The sequence below is a fragment of the Entelurus aequoreus genome, linkage group LG04 (assembly GCF_033978785.1).
Source record: "Entelurus aequoreus isolate RoL-2023_Sb linkage group LG04, RoL_Eaeq_v1.1, whole genome shotgun sequence".
In the NCBI taxonomy this organism is placed as follows: Eukaryota; Metazoa; Chordata; class Actinopteri; order Syngnathiformes; family Syngnathidae; genus Entelurus; species Entelurus aequoreus.
The window spans coordinates 39,366,631-39,388,265 of NC_084734.1; the positions used below are offsets into that span (position 1 = coordinate 39,366,631).

The 21,635-nt window shown below is 39.1% G+C and overlaps 1 protein-coding gene across 2 annotated transcripts in view; it reads left to right on the forward strand.

Annotated features, from left to right (window-relative positions):
* tbc1d32 (TBC1 domain family, member 32) overlaps positions 1–21,635 on the forward strand; it is a 104,573-nt gene that overhangs the window by 13,994 nt on the left and 68,944 nt on the right. Inside the window, exons 12-24 of one of the 2 annotated variants that reach the window (XM_062044865.1) lie at positions 5,311–5,398; positions 5,478–5,609; positions 7,513–7,602; positions 7,994–8,136; positions 8,220–8,347; positions 11,960–12,161; positions 12,519–12,601; positions 13,553–13,691; positions 15,163–15,250; positions 15,837–15,955; positions 17,443–17,562; positions 18,194–18,282; positions 20,742–20,864. In XM_062044865.1, the coding sequence (XP_061900849.1) occupies positions 5,311–5,398; positions 5,478–5,609; positions 7,513–7,602; positions 7,994–8,136; positions 8,220–8,347; positions 11,960–12,161; positions 12,519–12,601; positions 13,553–13,691; positions 15,163–15,250; positions 15,837–15,955; positions 17,443–17,562; positions 18,194–18,282; positions 20,742–20,864 (1,544 nt within the window). The remainder of the gene's footprint in view (positions 1–5,310; positions 5,399–5,477; positions 5,610–7,512; positions 7,603–7,993; positions 8,137–8,219; positions 8,348–11,959; positions 12,162–12,518; positions 12,602–13,552; positions 13,692–15,162; positions 15,251–15,836; positions 15,956–17,442; positions 17,563–18,193; positions 18,283–20,741; positions 20,865–21,635) is intronic. The other variant, XM_062044866.1, reaches the window with a different exon arrangement.

Consider the following 21,635-nt stretch of genomic DNA (forward strand, 5'->3'; position numbering starts at 1 on the left):
ACTGGGAACAGGTGGGTAAAGTGTCTTGCCCAAGGACACAACGGCAGTGACTAGGATGGCGGAAGCGGGAATCAGACCTGGAACCCTCAAGTTGCTGGCACGGCCACTCTACCAACCGTGCTATGCCGCCCCAAAAATGGGACCCATTACCTCCCTGCTTGGCACTCAGCATCAAGGGTTGGAATTGGGGGTTAAATCACCAAAAAAGATTCCCAAGCGCGGCCACCGCTGCTGCTCACTGCTCCCCTCACCTACCAGGGGGTGAACAAGGGGATGGGTCAAATGCAGAGGACACATTTCACCACACTTAGTGTGTATGACAATCATTGGTACATTAACCTTAACTTAGAATTAAGGTTTTAGAATGGCCTTCCCAAAGTCCTGACTTAAAGGTGTGGACAATGCTGAAGAAACAAGTCCATGTCAGAAAACCAACACATTTAGGTGAACTGCACCAATTTTGTCAAGAGGAGTGGTCAAAAATTCAACCAGAAGCTTGCCAGAAGCTTGTGGATGACTACCAAAAGCGCCTTATTGCAGTGAAACTTGCCAAGGGACATGTAACCAAATATTAACATTACACTACACTGTAAAAAAAAATTCTGTAAAAAAACGGTCTTCTACTGGCAGCTGCGGCTGCCAAACGAAAACCATAAAATCAAAGTAAAACATTGTAAACCAAATAATGATCAAAAACATTATATTTACAGAAATTTTCATGAAACGTTTTGCGGAAAAATATCGTAATTTTACAGATTTTTACTAAATTATTAAGATCAACCACCTTTAGTAAAGTGACGATGCAAACAGTTCTGCAGAAAAATACCTTTATTCTACAGAGTTTTTCCAAATTATTACGATCAAACACCTTTAATGAAGTGACAATGCTGGCAGTTCCACAGAAAAATCCCATTATTTTACAGATTTTTTCTGAATTGTTAAGATCAACCACCTTTAATAAAGTGACGATGCAAACAGTTCTGCAGAAAAATACCTTTATTCTACAGCATTGGTGTCAAACTCTGGCCCGCGGGCCAAATTTGACCCGCCGTGTAATTTCACTTGGCCCTTGAGGCGATATCAAATTAACACTAAAGCTGGCCCGCCGATCCTCCCGGGAGTCTTCCAAACGCCAGCCAGCCAAACGAGTGCTAGCCCAGTCACATAAAATGTGCGGCTTCTGCACGCACACAAATTAGAATGCAACGCATACTTAATCAACAGCGATACAAGTTAGACTGAGGTTAGCCGAATAAAAAACTTTAACACTGTTAGAAATATACGCCACACTGTGAATCCACACCAAACCAGAACCCATTGCAGCACTAACTCTTCCGGGACGCTACAAGGTGTGTGTGTGTGTGTGTGTGGGGGGGGGGGGGGTTTGGTGGTAGCGGGGGTGTATTTTGTAGCGTCCCGGAAGAGTTAGTGCTGCAAAGGATTCTGGGTATTTGCACTGTTGTGTTTATGTTGTGTTACGGTGCGAATGTTCTTCCGAAATGTGTTTGTCATTCTTGTTTGGTGTGGATTCACAGTGTGGCGTATATTTCTAAAAGTGTTAAAGTTTTTTATACTGGCACCGTCAGTGTAACTTGTAACGCTGTTGATGAAGTATGCGTTGCATTCGCTCGTGTGTGCGTACAGAAGCCGCACATTTCTTGTGACTGGGTCTGAACGATGTTAGAATGGATGAAAAGCGTACGTGACGATAGCTCGTAGAGTACGTTAAAAGTTAATTTGTTCAACCTTGGCCCGCGCCTTTGTTCAGTTTCAAATTTTTGGCCCACTCTGTATTTGAGTTTGACACCCCTGTGTTAGATTGTTAGTATGAACATAGACTTTTATATAACAAGCTACATATTCAATGAAAGATAATTACTGTAATTTTACATGAATTTGAAAGTCATTTAAGAAAACAGAAAATGCTATGTATAATTAATTTGGTATTTTTCTGTAAAAAAAATTGAAATATACATAGTTTGTCATTACTGGCATATTACTTAAAATAACAGGTGGATTGTTTATTTACAGATAATGTCTTCAGTTCTACAGTTTTATAAACTATTTAAAAAAAATAGAAAAATTACAGTAGAAATTTAGAGTAAATTAACCATAAAAATCGGAGGTTTTTTTTACAGTGTATGTATACTTTTGACCCAGCATATTTGGTCACATTTTCAGTAGACCCATAATAAATTCATAAAAGAACCAAACTTCATGAATGTTTTCTGTGACCAACAAGTATGTGCTCCAATCACTCTATCACAAAAAAATAGGAGTTTTAGAAATTATTGGAAACTCAAGACAGCCATGACATTATGTTCTTTACAAGTGTATGTCAACTTTTGACCACGACTGTATGTGTGTATACATATATAGACCACAAAACACTTTTCCACTTTGCATCAGTCCATCTTAGATGAGCTTGGGCCCAGCAAAGCTTCTGGGTGTTGTTGATAAATGGCTTTCGCTTTGGATAGTAGAGTTTTAACTTGCACTTACATACTGTATGTAGCGACAAACTGTAGTTACTGACAGTGGTTTTCTGAAGTGTTCCTGAGCCATGTGGTGATATCCTTTATACACTGATGTCGGTTTTTGATGCAGTACTGCCTGAGGGATCGACTGATGTCGGTTTTTGATGCAGTACCGCCTGAGGGATCGAAGGTCACAGGCATTCAATGTGCAATGTGCTTACATGCAGTGATTTCTCCAGATTCTCTGGACCTTTTGATAATATTATGGACCGTAGATAGTGAAATTACTAAATTCCTTGCAATAGCTCATTGAGAAATGTTGTTCTTAAACTGTTCGACAATTTGTTCACGCATTTGTTCACAAAGTGGTGACCCTCACCCCTGCTTGTTTCTGAATGACTGAGCATTTCCTGGAAGTTGCTTTTATACCCAATCATGGCACCCACATTTTCCCAATCAGCCTGTTCACCTGTGGGATGTTCCAAATAAGCGTTTGATGAGCATTTCTCAACTTTCTCAGTCTTTTTTGCTACTTGTGCCAGCTTTTTTGAAACATGTTGCAGGCATCAAATTCCAAATGAGCTAATATTTGCAAAAAATAACAAAGTTTAACAGTTCGAACGTTAAAGGTTAAAGAGGGTGGTGAAGCGCAATAGGGAGATATTTGGGCTTCAAAACTAACGGCAAAGGTGACGCTTTAAACAAGGAAGCGCCACGCTTCAGGTGTTGCTTTAAAACACGCCTCGCCAAATGTGGCGATTAGTATTACCACCTTTGCTTCAAACTTAGGTAAACATTTAAATAATAAGCATTCAGATTTGCACAAGGAGTTAAAGAGTGACAGGTAATGATGTTGTTGTTACACCTGTCCTGCTGTTTGCTCCGGTGCAGACCGCTGTAGAGGAGCGCAGGGGAGTCGTTTCCTTTAAAGTACCAATGATTGTCACACAGACACTAGGCGTGGTGAAATTTTTCCTCTGCATTTGACCCATCCCCTTGTTCACCCCCTGGGAGGTGAGGGGAGCAGTGGGCAGCAACGGTAGCCACGCCCGGGAATAATCTTTGGTGATTTAACCCCCAATTCCAACCGCTTTAGTTCACTTTACCCCGCAATGAGTCTGCTAAGATCCGCTTTCCGGTCAGAATTTGAGGCCGCCGATTTGTGACAATCTGGTTGCTTTATTATTAGATTTGCAGGACACAACCGGACCTGTTCATCACTCGACAGCGCAGTGCGCGCGCTCCTCTCTCTCTGTACTCGCCCACTCACTCACTGACATCACTCAGCCAAAACGTTGCCATTTTCGCAAACACACATACTGTACGGTACTCTCATAAGTTAACAGCTCCTCTGTTGTGCACAGGTATATACAAAATATGTAGCTATATAACATGTACATTCGTGGTCAAAATATTACCGTACATATACTTGTAAAGAAAATAATATCATGGCTGTTTTGAGTTTCCAATAATTTCTACAACTCTTTATTTCAACCAGAAGCTTGTGGATGGCTACCAAAAGCACCTTTTTGCAGTGAAACTTGCCTAGGGACATGTAACCCAATATTAACATTTCTGTTTGTATACTTTTGACCCAGCAGATTGGGTCACATTTTTAGTAGTCCCATTATAAATTCATAAAAGACCCAAACTTTATGAATGTTTTTTGTGACCAACAAGTACAGTATGTGCTCCAATCACTCTATCACAAAAAAAATAAGAGTTGTAGAAATGATTGGAAAATCAAATATATAAACTATACTATATAACTGTATAACTATATATATATATATATTATATATATATATATATATATATATATATATATATATATATATATATATATATATATATATATATATATATATGTATGTATGTATGTATGTATGTATGTATGTATGTATGTATGTATGTATGTATGTATGTATGTATGTATGTATGTATGTATGTATTTATGAATGTATATGTATATATTTAAATGTATATATATATGTACACAATCATGACTCAAGTATCGTGATACGTAAGGTATTTTGAAGTCCAGCTATAATGGACGGTGGATGAGTGATAGCTTGTTGGCCTCACAGTGTTCGAGTCTACGTTTTGGCGTCTTTGTCTGGACTTTTTTTTGCAGATGTTTTCTTTGGGTGCTCCAGCTTCCTACCACATCCCTAAACATGCACATTATATGTTTTGGAGATTCTACATTGTCCATAGGTTTGAGTGTGAGTGTGTTGTTTGTCTATATGTGCTCTGTGATTGGCTGATGACCAGTGCAGCGTGTACACCGCTTCTCACCTGAAGTCAATTGGGATAGGCTCCAGCTGACTCATGACCCTAATGACGAAAGAAGTATAGAACATGGATAACAGTGATGTTACCTTTAAATATAAATAATTTACACAAATAATCCAAATATAACTGTAATAATATGTATGTCTCATATGATATATATAAAGATATATTTTATAAAAATTAAATGCATGGTTTTGGGTGATTGCTATGATATGCTGTGATGCATGAACATAATAATTTGTAATCCTGTCAGCTCTTGGCCCTAGTGTGTAATTCACACAGCCAAACTGGCAGACAGAGCGGAGAAAGTTTTTGTGATTCCTTAATCCCCTGACTCCCTGTCAGCCTTTTCAATAGAATTTCTGCTGAATCTCTCCCTGCATGGCCTCTAAATTAACTGTCAATAAATCCGATGTTATCCCACTTGTCGCTTCTCTGTATAAAAGCAGTAAAAGGTAAAGTTTTGCAACAACAACAAAAAAGTGAGCAGATGTTTCTGATTTTGAGTTAAGTTGTTGTTATTCTGAACAACTTTTAGATAGAGGCAGCTGTGCAGCAGTCCATCCTTTTCCTAGAAACCTGCCAGGATTCTACTCATCTCCAGTCCGAGGAGCAACATAGCGCAGGTGAGACAGAACAGAAAGTAAACATTGTAAGCATGCAGACAATTAAGTTGATCTGAATGATCTCTTGTTTATGTTTCAGGCCAGAGGAGCATCTACACTGCAAAGGAGCTCCAATACGCCCTGGTTGTTCATTCACTGAGCATCCTGGGGAAACTCCTCCTCTACACTAACGGGAGGAAGCTCTTTCCCATCACAGTGCGGACACGCAAAGGTGCAAAGATCCCTTAAACATCACGTAATCACATCTTAAAACCTTGTTACTCTCTTGCTTCACATGGAGTCACAAACCCATAATGCACACCTGTGTTTTATTGCATTGTGTACGATCTGTCCGGGCCACAAAAATAATCTAGAGTATTTACAGCAGCGCCACCCTCTGTGTTATGTAACTGAAGGAATGTCTACTGATAATTGTGATTGTAAGGACCAATTGTAGTCATTGCTTTATTAAGGTTGTTGAGATCATATCTAGAGAAGTATTGCTTGCGTCATACTGATTATTTTATTGATCCAAAGTTGAGGGAGTGCGAGGGCCACTCTCTGGGTGTGGAGCTGCGGGCGGCTGTTTCACAACTTCTCTTTCCAAATAGGCTTCTCATGGATAATCAAAATGGGGAAAAAGTGTACTAAATTGAGATTTGGTTGTTTTTCGACTGTAACCCATAAGAAACGAATGACCTGATCTACTAAGATCCAAATAATACACACTAAACAGGGTGTGCAAACTATAATATTGTGTGTACTTTTAATGGGTGTGTTGCATGTGATCTACTAACACTGCATGCACAATTGATAACAAGTGTAAAAGTGGCATAAACCGCTCTATTTAAAAAAGGTTTTTGCGTGTACAACCGTGATTATTTGCCCATGGAAACACTTATTTCCCTCCACATTGATGTTATTGTGCTCTTACCTATGGGGTTCTGCAACGTTGAAACAGCACACATTCTTAATATGTAACACATTTTCTGCAATATAAAATCCCAATCTAGACAACAGAAACCATTTTCAGCACGCTTACGATGTGCTCCGTGGTGGAGGCGATGGACCATCACAACACTGCAGCACATTCATGCATTTGGAATGTTCCAATAAATGCATATTGCAAGATCTTTTTTCGATTAGGCGATAAATTGGAACACTATATTTCCTAAATGAAAAAACAAATGCCATTAAAAAAAAGAACAACTGCAAACACCAAAACACATCAATTTCATTTTTTTTATAAGCCCCTTAAGTCATCCAGCAGCTATACAATTATAAAATTATATTGCTGAATCGATGATATGTCTAATGATTTTATTTTTGACCGTCCATTTATGTTAACAGGCATATGTCTAAGGAGTTTATTGTCCACCGTCTATTTATGTTAACATTAGTATATGTAGGACAGAGCTATGGCACAATTGACTCCTTTCTCACAGCTATTTTTTTTCTAAAATGCTACTAACTAAATTCAATAATCGGGGATGTTGCATTACATCTTACATAACTAAACTTGACAGTTTTACTTTGAATTGAATGAAAAAAGGAACATCAATTTAAAGTGATGGAAAAAGCTAAATTGATTGAGTGGCTTATTTTTTTACTAATTTTGCTATTGTGACATAGCAATTTTAAAGCTAAAAGGCTGATTAGATGTATAAGTGTAGCATGTTTTATATGCAAATATATTGTAAGAACAGTTTAATTGTAATATTTGACACCCTATTCAAAATTTGAACTGTTAAGTGGCTTTAAAACAATAAAATATGAAATAATACAGTAAATATATAAAATAATATAGGAATACTATTTAAATAGTATAATGAATACAAACAAACAAACAAAAAAAAAAGAATACAAATAAATATTAGCTTTGGGATGTAAGCTAGCTATGGTTTATCTGACATGCTGCCATTTTAGGGAAGGCATGTCCTGTGATAGTCACATGATTGTCCATGACAACCACTCTAACATGCTTTATGTATGCCACTTCGAGACTTAATGAGTTTAAGTCAAAGTAAAGGACCAATATTTACCCATATGAACATGTGTCACCATGGCTTCTTACAGACTAAAATAAATAATTCATTTTACAAGTTGATTGTGTCTAAGTAATTTCCTTATTTCAGATCCGGTCAGCCTGACAGATCTGGTTGTCGTCCTCATAACCATCATGTACCAATACCCCAAGCCTCTTTGCAGTGATATCTTATTCACAGGTGGGCCCACACACACACAAACACAAAGATATAAACAACATCAAAGGGTTCAGACTGTGAATCAACCAGTGAGTGAGGGAACACTAAGGCCATTCTTGTTCGGTATAGCTAACATTCCTCATGCACGCCTATCTTTTATCTGGTAACCTTGTACTGAGTCACACAACACAATGTCTCTCGTCTCCTGGAAGACCTTGTCTTATTATTGCCCCATTCATTGTCATGTACGCAACCAACGCCCTTCACGTTATCATAATCGAGTCATAGATTGACATGAACGCCTTAGGTGGTCATCATGAAATAATAATAATGGGAAGGGAATTCATCAAACAGACATGTATTCTGAAGCAACTCATACACCCTTTGAACAAACATATTGTTGTTGTGTCAGACTCGCTATCGCCCAGTAGCCTGGTGATGTCGGCATTGTGGATGATGTCAGAGAGGACGAAGTGCGCCGACGAGTGTCTCCATCAGACGACCGTCATCGAGACGCTGCTGGCGCCTGTCATCGCTCTGCTCAGGGACAAGCAGGTGACTGAAGCCGCATTGTGATTTTCCTGTATCCCCTCTACTTGTCCCCCTAAAGTTTTTGGCTAACTGTGATCTGTTTTCAGGCCAATTTAAAAAGTCCCAAGTCCACACTGCCTCTCATTGCTGACGTCCTGGCTCGTATGGTAAACACAGACAGAGGGTTAGCGCTCTTCCTATATGAGAGAAACCTGCCTGTTGCCCAAAGCGAGAGGTCAGACAATGAGATTTTACATTAATTACAGTTGTTTATAATTGTCATCTCTTTGACATTAAATCATCCTGGAGATACGACAGTGGAACATGTTTATGTTGACCACGCTTGTCGACAACTTGTCTAAGTCGACCAACGCATCAAGCCTCGGTCCACCGTGTTATTTTTACTAAAATGTACCTGCTTAAGACCGCGTCGACATATATGGTTGACCACTTTTGTTGACATAGAAATTGAGGATTTAAAAATGTTCCATGAACAATTAGTCTGTTTATGTTGAGGTGTGTTGTGTAGTATTGTCAACGTCATCATCATTGCTTGTGTGTTTGTGTAAAAGCAGATTTGTGTTTATGTCAAACAATTGATAAGAACTGTCATATTTCCTGCAGTGTGACCCCAAGATGCAGAGACAACAGTCAGTGTGCAGGTGATAGTCATTTTAATTGGGTTTGATAGATTGTTTGAAACTTTTATTAGTAGATTGCACAGTGAAGTACATATTCCGTACAATTGACCACTAAATGGTAACACCCGAATAAGTTGTTCAACTTGTTTAAGTCGGGGTCCACTTAAATTGATTCATGATGCAGATATATACTATCAGATATATACTATCATCATAATACAGTCATCACACAAGATAATCATCAGAGTATATACATTGAATTATTTACATTATTTACAATCCGGGGTGTGGGATATGGAGGGGTGGGGGGCTAGGTTTGGTTGGTATCAACACTTCAGTCATCAACAATCAACATCAACAATTGCATCATCAGAGAAATGGACATTGAAACAGTGTAGGACTGACTTGGTAGGATATGTACAGCAAGTAGTGGACACAGAGAGAGAGATCAGAAAGTACAAGAAAAAGTGTCTCCATTTGATTATTTACATTTGATTATTTACAATCCGAAGAGGTATGATGTGGAAGGGAGGGTGTTAGTTTAGGGTTGAAGTTGCCTGGAGTTGTTCTTTTAGTGCGGTTTTGAAGGAGGATAGAGATGCTCTTTCTTTTACACCTGTTGGGAGTGCATTCCACATTGATGTGGCATAGAAAGAGAATGAGTTAAGACCTTTGTTAGTTCGGAATCTGGGTTTAACGTGGTTAGTGGAGCTCCCTCTGGTGTTGTGGTTAAGGCGGTCATTTACGTTAAGGAAGTAGTTTGACATGTACTTCGGTATCAGGGAGGTGTAGCGGATTTTATAGACTAGGCTCAGTGCAAGTTGTTTTACTCTGTCCTCCACCCTGAGCCAGCCCACTTTGGAGAAGTGGGTAGGAGTGAGGTGTGATGTGGGGTGGAGGACACCGAAAGAAGCCACAATATACAATGAATCAGCAACTAAAAGAGGGACAAGGTGGAACTAAATAGAACTAATTAACCATGAAAAACAGGTGTGCTGGTCGGACAAGGAACAGAAAGTAAAGGTACTGCAAAACATAGAAACCAAACAGGAAATAGAGCCAAAATAAGAGCACCTCGACAGGAAGTCAAGGAAACAAAGAACAATAATTACCATAACCAAAAACCTGTCACGCTTACAGTGACAAGAACTAGTCAAATCAGAAAAAGAATGGCTACTAACCTTCAAAACTTTCGCGGAAGACCAAATGTGCTTTGTTCTTTTCTCCATTACACAACTAACAAAATTTAAAAGTTAAGTAAAAAAAAATTTAAAATAAATAAATTATATATATATATATATATATATATATATATATATATATATATATATATATATATATATATATATATATAATTTATTTATTTTAAATTTATATATATATATATATATATATATATATATATATATATATATATATATATATATATATATATATATATATATATATATATAATTTATTTATTTTAAATTTTTTTTTTACTTAACTTGGTTTCTTGACATAGTTTTTCTACATTTGTGCCAATTTTGTATATATATATATATATATACATATATATATATATATATATATATATATATATATATATATATATATATATATATATATATATATATATATACATATATATATATATATATATATATATATATATATATATATATATATATATATATATATATATATATATATATATATATATATATATATATACACTACCGTTCAAAAGTTTGTGGAATAGCCTTCATTTCTAAGAACAAGAATAGACTGTCGAGTTTTAGATGAAAGTTCTCTTTTTCTGGGCATTTTGAGCGTTTAATTGACCCCACAAATGTGATGCTCCAGAACCTCAATCTGCTCAAAGGAAGGTCAGTTTTGTAGCTTCTGTAACAAGCTAAACTGTTTTCAGATGTGTGAACATGATTGCACAAGGGTTTTCTAATCATCAATTAGGCTTCTGAGCCAATGAGCAAACACATTGTACCATTAGAACACTGGAGTGATAGTTGCTGGAAATGGGCCTCTATACACCTATGTAGATATTGCACCAAAAACCAGACATTTGCAGCTAGAATAGTCATTTACCACATTAGCAATGTATAGAGTGTATTTCTTTAAAGTTAAGACTAGTTTAAAGTTATCTTCATTGAAAAGTACAGTGCTTTTCCTTAAAAAATAAGGACATTTCAATGTGACCCCAAACTTTTGAACGGTAGTATATATATATATATATATATATATATATATATATATATATATATATATATATATATATATATATATATATATACCGTATATATATATATATATATATATATATATATATATATATATATATATATACCGTATATATATATATATATATATATATATATATATATATATATATATATATATATATATATATATATATATATATATATATATATATATATATATATATATATATATATATATATATTATTGACCATTCTCCTTATGAGCTTTGGCCAAAGTTAGAAGGTAAATGTGTAAATAATGGCTATTTTATGTCGATAACCATTTATGTTGACGTAATTCAACCAATCTGAGGTATGCCGACTTAAACGGATGCCATTGTAGTTACAAATGATGGGTAAATGATACCTCAGCGAGTGTGTGACACACTAACAGTCTGTATTGACATTGCACTGATACTCTGTTGGTGTGGGAAATTATGTTGTTGCAGTGCATATTTTTACATACAGTAACAGAACTAAAGCGTAATGACAAACAAAAAAATTGTAATAAATACCACATATTGCTCACTAATGTATAAATAGAGAATAAAATACAGTTAGCAAATATAAATGTATTTTAAACAAATAGCTGTTCAGAAAGGAAAATGAAATGTGGAACTGCACTAATGCTTCAGTATTGTCTGACCCATCACTAGTAGTCACCGGTGCGTTTCATAGCATGTGGATTGGCCCTGCTTGTCAAACATGGAGCAGCATTGTCTTTTGGAGTGTTCACAAAATCAAGCCTAGCCTTGCTTTCATTTGTGCTTGGCCTTATGAGATGTCTTCATCGTGATTAATTTCACATTAGGAAACATTGTGATGTACCCAGGGACACAAAGTGCCTTAAACAGCATTAATAAGTCAGGAAATTCAGTCTGAGATGATATTGGTTTTGCATTCAAATCAGCCCTTGAATTACCGCTGTCTTCTATCTCTTCCATGCAGAACCTCTGCTGCTCACGTGGTTGTTCAGTTCACCCTGAAGTTGCTGGATGAGGAGTTATTATTGCTGGGGCAAGCTGACACGCCGCGTGTACTTTGTGGGGCCTTCATATTTGTGTGCAGACAGATGTACAACACCTGTGAGGGCCTGCAGGTCCTGCGACCCTACGGCTTGCACAAGGCTGCATCTGCTGCTTGGAGAAAGGTCCCAGCACTTGCTTCATGTCATGATTGCTTACTTTTTTTTTTATAAAGAACTAACTAAAATACTGACTAAAACAAAACTAAAATCATCAACTGTGCCAACCAAGATGCTCACTCCAGAAATCAATCACTTGTTGCTAAACATTAACAATAATATGTTGTCACGTAGCATACAACGTGTACTACGTGACACATGGGGTCAGATGGGTTCGCTGCATGTGATGAATCAGTAGCAGAATCATGATTGCTTCAGCACAACCCAGGGGTGTGAACAGTATCTGCCCATATTTATTTTAATGTGACATAATCAATACTGATATGGTTAATATTAACTGCACTTTATTTTATGAAAGTCTAGACCAGCTTCCTGTCAGAAAGAGTTCTGACCCCGGGGAATGGAAACAACCCTGGAATGTCGTCCACCCAGGAAATGCCGCACATGTAAGACTAAACACTTGCTTGTGCGCCCTTCAAATTATATATTTTACACATCATTAGCTTCACATTCTGATATGAGTCAATATAACTCCCCACCCTCTCAACATTTTTAAATAGTTGACTTTTTAAATTACCGGTACCATAATTATTTTAACAATATTTATTGCAAAAATTAATACATGTTAGCCAGGGTCAGTTTTTTTCCAATTAGTTAGACCTCATGTTGTGGCCATTTGGTTTGTATTGACATTTAAAGCAAGTATTGCTCCACTATTTAAATCCTGTCAATATTTGTAAGTATTTGACTTTTTTGTTTTATTATTTATCATGATATTACTTCTGTATTATTTATTACAATAATTAATTATTGTTAGCCAGTGTCAGCTTTATTATCTGTCTTTTATTGAGTGCCATCAAACTTCATGTTGTGGAACACAAGTTGATGTTGACATTTGAATGCAGTATTGTTGGTGATTGATGGCAATATTTACCTATTGTACATGCACCGACACCCCACCGCTAATGTCTTCAGGGCAGTAACAACTTGGGAAGCCTCCCCTTTGCTTGGAATGGCTGTACGCGCAGAGTGAGGTGTGTTTATCAGGCTTATTAATTTCCTGAATGGTCATAAATGTGTAGAGTTAACTGGAGCATCCCATATATTGAGAGTAGCAAAAATATAAAGAGCTGACTTGAAACTGTCAAGCAGGACTTTTTGAGATGGAGAATCAGAGGTGGCGCGAGAAGGGCGGAGCTAAACCTACAAACAGCTACAGTCAAGCAGGATGTTGTGAACTAAATCTACATGTACTATAATAATTTAAAACATGGAGCTAAACAACCCTCACAACATGACACCGGCAGGAGAACACAATGGGAGACAGGTGGCCATGTTGGATAGGACAGACACAACTAATCATGTTTTTTTGGTGTTGTCATTTGCATTGAGAGCAGGCTCATGTGGGAGGAGACGTTGTTGGACAGCCTGTTGAACTTTGCTGCCACCCCTAAAGGTCTGCTGCTGCTTCAGCAGACTGGAGCCATGCAGGAGTGTGTCTCCCACATGTTCTCTCGCTTTAGCAAAAAGATGCAGGTAAGTTATCCTATTTAATTGACACCATTAGTGTGTGTGCATTCTCAACAGTGTAACGTCAACATCCTTTGGTAGAATACTAACACATTCCACACATACACAGAGAAAACATTGTGTCCTAAAGCTTATGGCTGAGGTACTAGGACAGTGATTTGAATGGTTGCCCTTCATGATAACTGAAGGGATTGGCACAACAGGGTAGCACAAATTTTTTTGACTTTGCAAGACTTGTAAACTTTCCAGTTGCTGAGTCACACTGTTGTAAAGCGGTCGATATGAGCTAAAATTTACGTGAGCGAGATACAGTTTTTGGCACTGTCAAAGCAGAAAAATCTGTAGCATTTAGGTTTGTTTTAGTGCTGATGCAGTTCACTGGAAGAGTATCAGCATCTTTTATGGATTCATCTTAACATGATAATGTCGTAACTTACAAACCCTTCATAGGAAGTCCAGCTCAAGATGCACAGAGGCTGTCCAGGCTCGATCTTTTAATGAGCACAAGCTCGTCCGACAAACAATTGTGTGGATGTTGTTGACTCTAAAGTTGCCAACCTTCCCTTGAAAAACAGAGTCCCTATATACATACATGTGTTCTGTGTTGAGCCTACTAGGCACTTGTCCCGCATTTCTGTGAGAATTCAAACTGAATTGTAAAATGTCAGTTAATATTTGACTGGGTGCATTTTATAAAACATTATGGTGTATGTTCCCAGCCCTTTCCTGCTGTGACAATGAGAAAAATATCAGTGTAAAATTCAGAGGTTTCCATAAATCCTTAGTTGTGGAGTCATACACAACTCTGGCTTTTGTGGCAGAGAGCATGGGTTTGATCCCCAGCCAGAGTCATTAAATGCATAAACATTAGGCTAAATGAGTATGCAATTGTCTCGCTGTGGCAACTGCTAATGGGAGAACACCAAAAGAGGTATTCCAATTTGTTTCCTGTGTTTTTGTATTACTCCAAAATATGCAACTCAGTAAAGTTTGAGTCAAATAGTATAAAAGTCATTTCACACACAAAAAAAGGCAAAGAAAATCAGGTCGGCCCTGCCAACAAGGTGTCCTGTATTTCTTTGTCAGGGAATTGGCAACCCTAGAGTTCTCTCCCCCTCAAGGCCCTGCTGATGTCCTCTTTAGTATTCCTGCAGGTTGTCTCTGGCTAATGCTAATTCCTTACGCACCATTAGCGCATCCCCTTGTGCATTCAATTTACCGCCATTGTTTACTCACTCTTGTAATTGCTTCCCTTGTTTGTTTTGCACTTTAATTAAGGAGTGTGATTATTTTCAGGTCTATTTTTAGGTGGTGAAGGGCACGGCACTCCCTCAAAAGTCGGCGTGTAATAGGTTCACGCAAAGCGTGCATAGTGGCTTTGTACTCAACCGACATTGCCATTACACTCGTTCTCATGCCTGTGGACTGTTCAAGTCAATGTGATTCATGCTACTTTTCCCTCCTTCGCATGATGTAGGTCAGCCGCTGTGAGAAGTTTGGCTATGGTGTCATGGTTACGCAGGTGGCAGCAACAGGGGCAGGCATGAAGGCTCTGCACCGTTCAGGTACGACACACACTGTGACACATGCAGCTGGGTTGTGTCAAGGCTTTGTTTTGTCTAGTCAGCTCACAGCAGTGATAGAATGGCAAAATGGACACAATGATTGGACAGACAAACTCGACCAAACAACTTTGTATGAGCATGTAGTCAGATCAGTTAGACAGCAAAGTTATGAGTAAGTATTGGCATACAACTTACATCGGCATAGGACATAACACCTAACTATTACTAGAACTTAGGGGTAAGAAGATGTGTTTCTCTTGACCATTTACGTGTATAGTAGGTATGGATTTGTGAGCTAACTTAATACTGCCACAGGTGACTTATGTAACTAGAGGTGCATAGACATTTATGCTATCAAGCAAATAGTATTTTTTATGTTTTATTGTTAAACTTTACAAATGACAAAGGAAGCATTATTGTCATAATATTCAGACACTTCAATAGGTACACGTCCAATCACATTCAATGTATAGAAGGTGCGTGATGCTGGTACAATCCGGTCTTGTTGCAGGTAGCTGCAACATGCATGATGGAGAAAGTGCCAACTGACACACTATGCAACTAAGATCGAATTGGGTTGTTCCAGGGTTTGTGCGAGTCCTGGTGCTGGAGCTGTGGTCTGCTCTGGAGTGTGGCAGCGAAGATGGAAGAGTAGTCCGCCCCAAGTCCACGCCCCTGGATCCAATCGACAGGAGCTGCCTTAAGGTACCCATTGTGTGTGTGCGTGCATGTATGCACACTTGCAGCGTAAGCTGCTGTCAAGTAAATAAAGGCAGCTACTAGTGTGTGAAGTGTGTCGCTGGTGGCTTTCCAGGAGAAGCTGCTTTATCAGTTTGTCTGCCGCCAAGCTGCTTCTACTGTGTCTCACAGTTCAGCTCTTAAACCAACCAAGGATTTTCTTTTAAACATTTAAGTTTTTTCGACATATACAATTAACAGTGATACAACAAACATGTCAAATGTTTGTTGTATCACTGTTCCCCTCCCAAAGAATTAACCCACAAAAAAAAAAATCAAATCAGTCAAATAAGTATAGGCAAATATTGACATGAAGCCACAGACAACTACACTCCTGAATGTCCCCAACACGGTGCAGCAATACACAAAAGCAGACAAAAGGCACCTCAATTATCTACATTTCAATTACTTTTCAATCGGGGTTAAATGCAGTCACTTTTACATATTTTAGGAAACCACACCATACTTCCTGAAACTTCACAGAACAACCGTTCAATGTCAGCCTAATTTTCTCCAACTGAAGGAAATAAAGAAAATATCTCGATTCCTGCGGGTGTGTTAAATTGCGCAGGGATGGGCAAAGCCAAAACATATGTATTAAGTTAGCTGGAGACTGTTGACTCCGATCACATAATCCCAATATTCCGTCATACAATTTAGCCAGCCGGACCTTGGCATAATAAGTATATTTATTAGCTTACATTGAATAAGGCTGTGTCTAGCACAAATAGGAGACTTATGAACTCTACTAAAATTCTCTGTCTAGCTCTCCTCAGATAGACTTACTCCTAAATGCTCCTCCCAAAGTGACTTAGTTGAATTTAGAAACTCAGGGCATGAATTAAAAACTTACCAACCAAGGTTCGATCCCCGGGCTCAGGGTCTTTCTGTGTGGAGTTTGCATGTTCTCCACGTGACTGCGTAGGTTCCCTCTGGGTACTCCGGCTTCCTCCCACCTCCAAAGACATGCACCTGGGGATAGGTTGATTGGCAACACAAAATTGGCCTTAGTGTGTGAACATTAGTGTGAATGTTCTCTATCTGTGTTGGCCCTGTGACTTGTCCAGGGTGTACCCCGCCTTCCCCCGAGTGCAGCTGTGATAGATTTCAGCACCCCCTGCGACCCCGCGAGGGACAAGCGTTGGAAATTGATGGATGGATGGATTCTGTTTATTTTGTTTACAATACTCTCTGATGGCAGCACACATTAAGCTTTTTTTTTTTTTACTGTAGCACCATCTGCTGGATCTCTGTGTCGCATGCATTTTAAACACACATGGAGATTTAAATGTAATGAATAAATAAATAATGCTGTTATCTTTTCTTTAATTCCTGATTTGACCCGGTTCTGTGTGTGTGTGTGTGTGTGTGTGTGTGTGTGTGTGTGTGTGTGTGTGTGTGTGTGTGTGTGTGTGTGTGTGTGTGTGTCTGGCTGGGTCGCCTTGTATCTCCAGTCCTTCTTGTCCCTGGTCAACGTGCTCTCCTCCTACCAGTCAGTGTGGCAGCTTCTGGCTGGACAGCCTTTAGCCAACAAGACTGAATACACATTGAGAGAGGTGCCCAGCTCTGTACCTGTGAGTGATGGCACACCTACAAACACACACACACACAAATAATAGAATAGGTCTGTTTTTTCATTATTTCAGAACAATGAAAAGTTGCCTTGCAGCATATCCCATTAAGAGATATTGGAGGTACACCAGATTGTGTATTTCAGCAAAAACTATTTACAGCCAGGTGCCATAGTGTGACAACAGAGTCCTGCTTTGTGTATGCGATATTGCATTGACAATGACAACTGTAAAGATTGTGCACAAGTACCACACAGACACACAACTTGCAAGCATTTATTGCTGACACAGGCTCTCCTACAGCATGCAGTTGCTCTTATATCCATTTGAGGGCGTCTTTGCACTTTTCATTGGGCCTTCTAACAGCACTGCATCCTCTCTTGTTTTCACTTTTACACACACACACAGGCTAATCCTAATCAGTTTCAGAATCAGATTTATTGGCCAACTATGTTTAACACACAAGTAATTTCACTTGGTAGACTGTGCTCTCTATGTTCAATGCAAGACACAAAGAAAAATGCAGTAACTACGAGAGAGTACAGTAGCATGGCGACCATACACAGTTTCCAACCTAAACGTCGTAATCATGTTCACAGTAGTGATTTTCACAGCCACTCACTGTGTTCCACAGGATGTGATTGACAGGCTGATATCCGTGAATTCTGCCGCCAAGATCCATTCCCTCTTCCACTATGAACAGTCGCACACATTTGGCCTAAGGTGAGGGGGACGCTGTAACACGTTTAGCACGCACAATAATAACGACGACCACAGAGGCGGGCTCGCTTGGCTGCATACAAACAAGCACAATGTCAGTGCATTAAGTGGTGAGATGCTTTCAGAAAACCTCCAATTGAGTATGGCCTCATAACACATATAAAACACAGCAGCCTCTGGAGGTATTATGTAACACTGACATGGCTCTTTAGTCTGTGACCATACAGCTTAGAAAGTATGCCACATAAAAATGAAAGCCTTACTCGGAATAAGATTTAAGATTGGCCTGCATGTCTGTGTGTGTAGCTGTATGACCACAGCATTGGCACAGGAATTAAGGGGCCTCATTCGCCATCATTTTCCAAGGTGTTGATACGTCACACTTTCCACACAACAGAGAATAAATAACTTCTCCAGGAATGTTTTGTTCTTCTCCAGAACAAATGGGACACACACAGTCGGCACATACCTTTGCATATATTTATACGCGAGCGGATACAAATAGTCCTGTGTTACTTTTCACTTTTTTAGGTGCCAGATATTGATTCTCATGATTGAGAAGTCTAACCATCTGAGACATTAAATTAAATGTGTCCTTCTTAAGAAAGAAATAGACAAAAGACAAATGTCTACTGCAGAGGACGCTGGTTCTTAGGAGGTAATTAAACAAAATACAACTGTTTGACACCTTAAAATGAAAACAATTTCCCACTTAATTACAGTGAAGTAAAATACAGTAATATTTTGCACCCTGAGCAGTTGAGGCTTGGGTTGCCTTGCTCAAAGGCAATTCCGCAGTAATGGAATCTGCCCAGCAACTCAATTTCATATATATATATATATATATATTTTTTTTTTTAATCCATAGTGGGTCACAAATGAAGTTCTTTACAGGCTGATCTACTACTGGAGAGGTCAGCATGAGGGGAATTGGTCCTCTGCCTTGCTCAAGAGCAACTTTTAGGTTTTTTTTAGTATGTGGGTTTGTCAAGACGAAACATCATCAGTTTTCACGTGTCCCAATAAAAGTAACCTACTTGATGAAAATGAAGAGCCAACAGGCCTTCACCTCTTCTCTCGATGCTGGCAGCACCCTTTGCTGCCATGGCAACCAGCACTCGCCCTGCGTGCATGGATTGGGCGCCTTTGCTACACCCTCCCTGCGGTGATGTACTAATGCACATCAACTGTGTGCGTGTGTGTGTGTGTGTGTGTGTGTGTGTGTGTGTGTGTGTGTGTGTGTGTGTGCGTGCGTGCAGAATGTACATTTTGTCAGTGTTTAGAATTTTATCACAATGATTAAAAAACAGCATTAAGAGTTCTCTTGTAAATACTGTAAGGATATCCTGATTTGGAAAGATTGAGAGGCACTCACAGGACCCTCAAGGACTATATAGATGTGACACAAGCCTGCTTCCTCATCGGTTGCTGTCAGTCAAGGCCAGTGTCTGTAGAGTCAAGTGTCATAGTCTTTGCTCGCAGGCCCAAATGAGAATTCACATTGATCTGTGTAGATACATGGCCTCTTGAGTCTTTTGCCCGGTCTTTTGTGGCTAATTGATTAACACTCCAGTAGGCCCATTATGCTTCTTTATTGTATCTTCATTGGTGTGCGGTTGTTTGCTTGTGTTGATATATCTACATGGACTTTTTCCTTGTCTTTTTAGCTCAAAGGAGGTGTAATTTACTGCATTTATGTGGATCCTGGCTAACAAAGTGCTGCAAAATGTCCTGCAAACTTATGAATGGGCAGCGCCGTGCCTCGTCTCCATGGAAGCTTCAGAAAATCTAGTTACAGCTTTGCTTCTCACTTATGGGTTAAAAGAAGAGAGGGGTCATGAGGCCTGCCAAGCTAGATGTCTTTCACTTGGCGCCTGTCACTGCGAGTGAGATGAGTTGAGTCCAAGCAGCTGTCTTGCACATGATCACCTTTTTTTTTGCAGCTATATTTACATATTTACATACAAGTGTAGCTAATGTGCCTATATTATCGTGGGACAGATGAAAAAGGTTTGGTGTCGCACGTAGATGAAATAGATAAAGCCAATCACCTTTTTTTCCCTTCACACCTTTTAGTGTTTGTGTGTTGGGTCTTGTAAGGTACAAAGCCTCTGCGTCTTTTCTTTTTATTACATTGCCTCTGCAGAGTCTCAGCAGAATGCTTAAGCCTGGCATCATTACCAGCATTTGAAAATGAACCGTGAAGGCTTCTCGTGGGGATTCCCACTTTTACAAAGCTTGCAAGTGAAGCTGCTGGGGAAAATTGGGTTCACTAATCCGGTTCCTGCAGACATTCATGACTAGGAGGAACTAGACAAAAGGAGAGGGGAGGGGCAGTTGTCTGCATGATAGTACCCTGTCTGACACTTAAGCACAACTAAACCGTTTGAATGACTTTGTGCTGCTGCTTTACGGTTCTAATGCTCTGTGCCAGCACTCATTTCATGTTGTTGTTTTTGTAGGCTGCTCAGCGTGCTGTGCTCTAGTCTGGACTCCTTCCTGCTGCTGGAGAGCCAGTACAACATTTGTTCCATGCTGCTTCAAAGCCAGCGGGAGAACGTGGCTGACCAGGACGCCAGTGACGGGTAGGAAATCGCCCATGTGCAATGGAGGCGGCGTTTAGTGGAGTTGATGCAAAACCTGACCAGTTGCGTTTTTGTGAAAGGTCAGACTTTTGGAGGGTCACGCTGACCGCCTGAACACTTGAAGCGCAAATGCCCAAAGCTCAGTGGTCACACTGCTTGACTGCCGGAGGCTTTGTGAAACACTTCAAGGGTCCAGGCTTTGCACTTTTTGACTCTTGAAGGGTTCACAAATGCTCAAAGGACAGGTTTTTGTACACATGCACCACCTGCCATGTTTTGCCTCTCATTCTTCACTGGTTAGACCTGCACACGTGTCCTATGACTACCCATACCCCCGACATTGTTGGTAGAATACCACTGAAACATGTTTAAATTGGCCTATCCTACTAATGTCAGGGACTTGTAAAATATTATTGGAAACTACAGTAAGTTTCTTCTGATAAAGTTACTTACTCCATAAATCTCAAGTTTTGTACAATGTGAATCTGCATTCGTCCCCTTTTAAACGTCATTTTCCAACACCGCTCAGAGCTGCTTAGAGACGCGCACCCCTCAACCGCTTATGTGTTAATTGTTAGAAAACAGCAAAGAAGAATTGTTGTTATTGGATAAGAATTAAATAATTTGTCGTCAAACTTTGTTTTGTTCACAAAGATGCTGTACTAAAGTGGTGGGAGCAGATGCCTAACTTTTAAAGTTTTAAATTTAACATATTGTAGGCTGCCATTTTCAAGAAAAAGCGACAATAGGGTTGCATGATATTGACGAAAT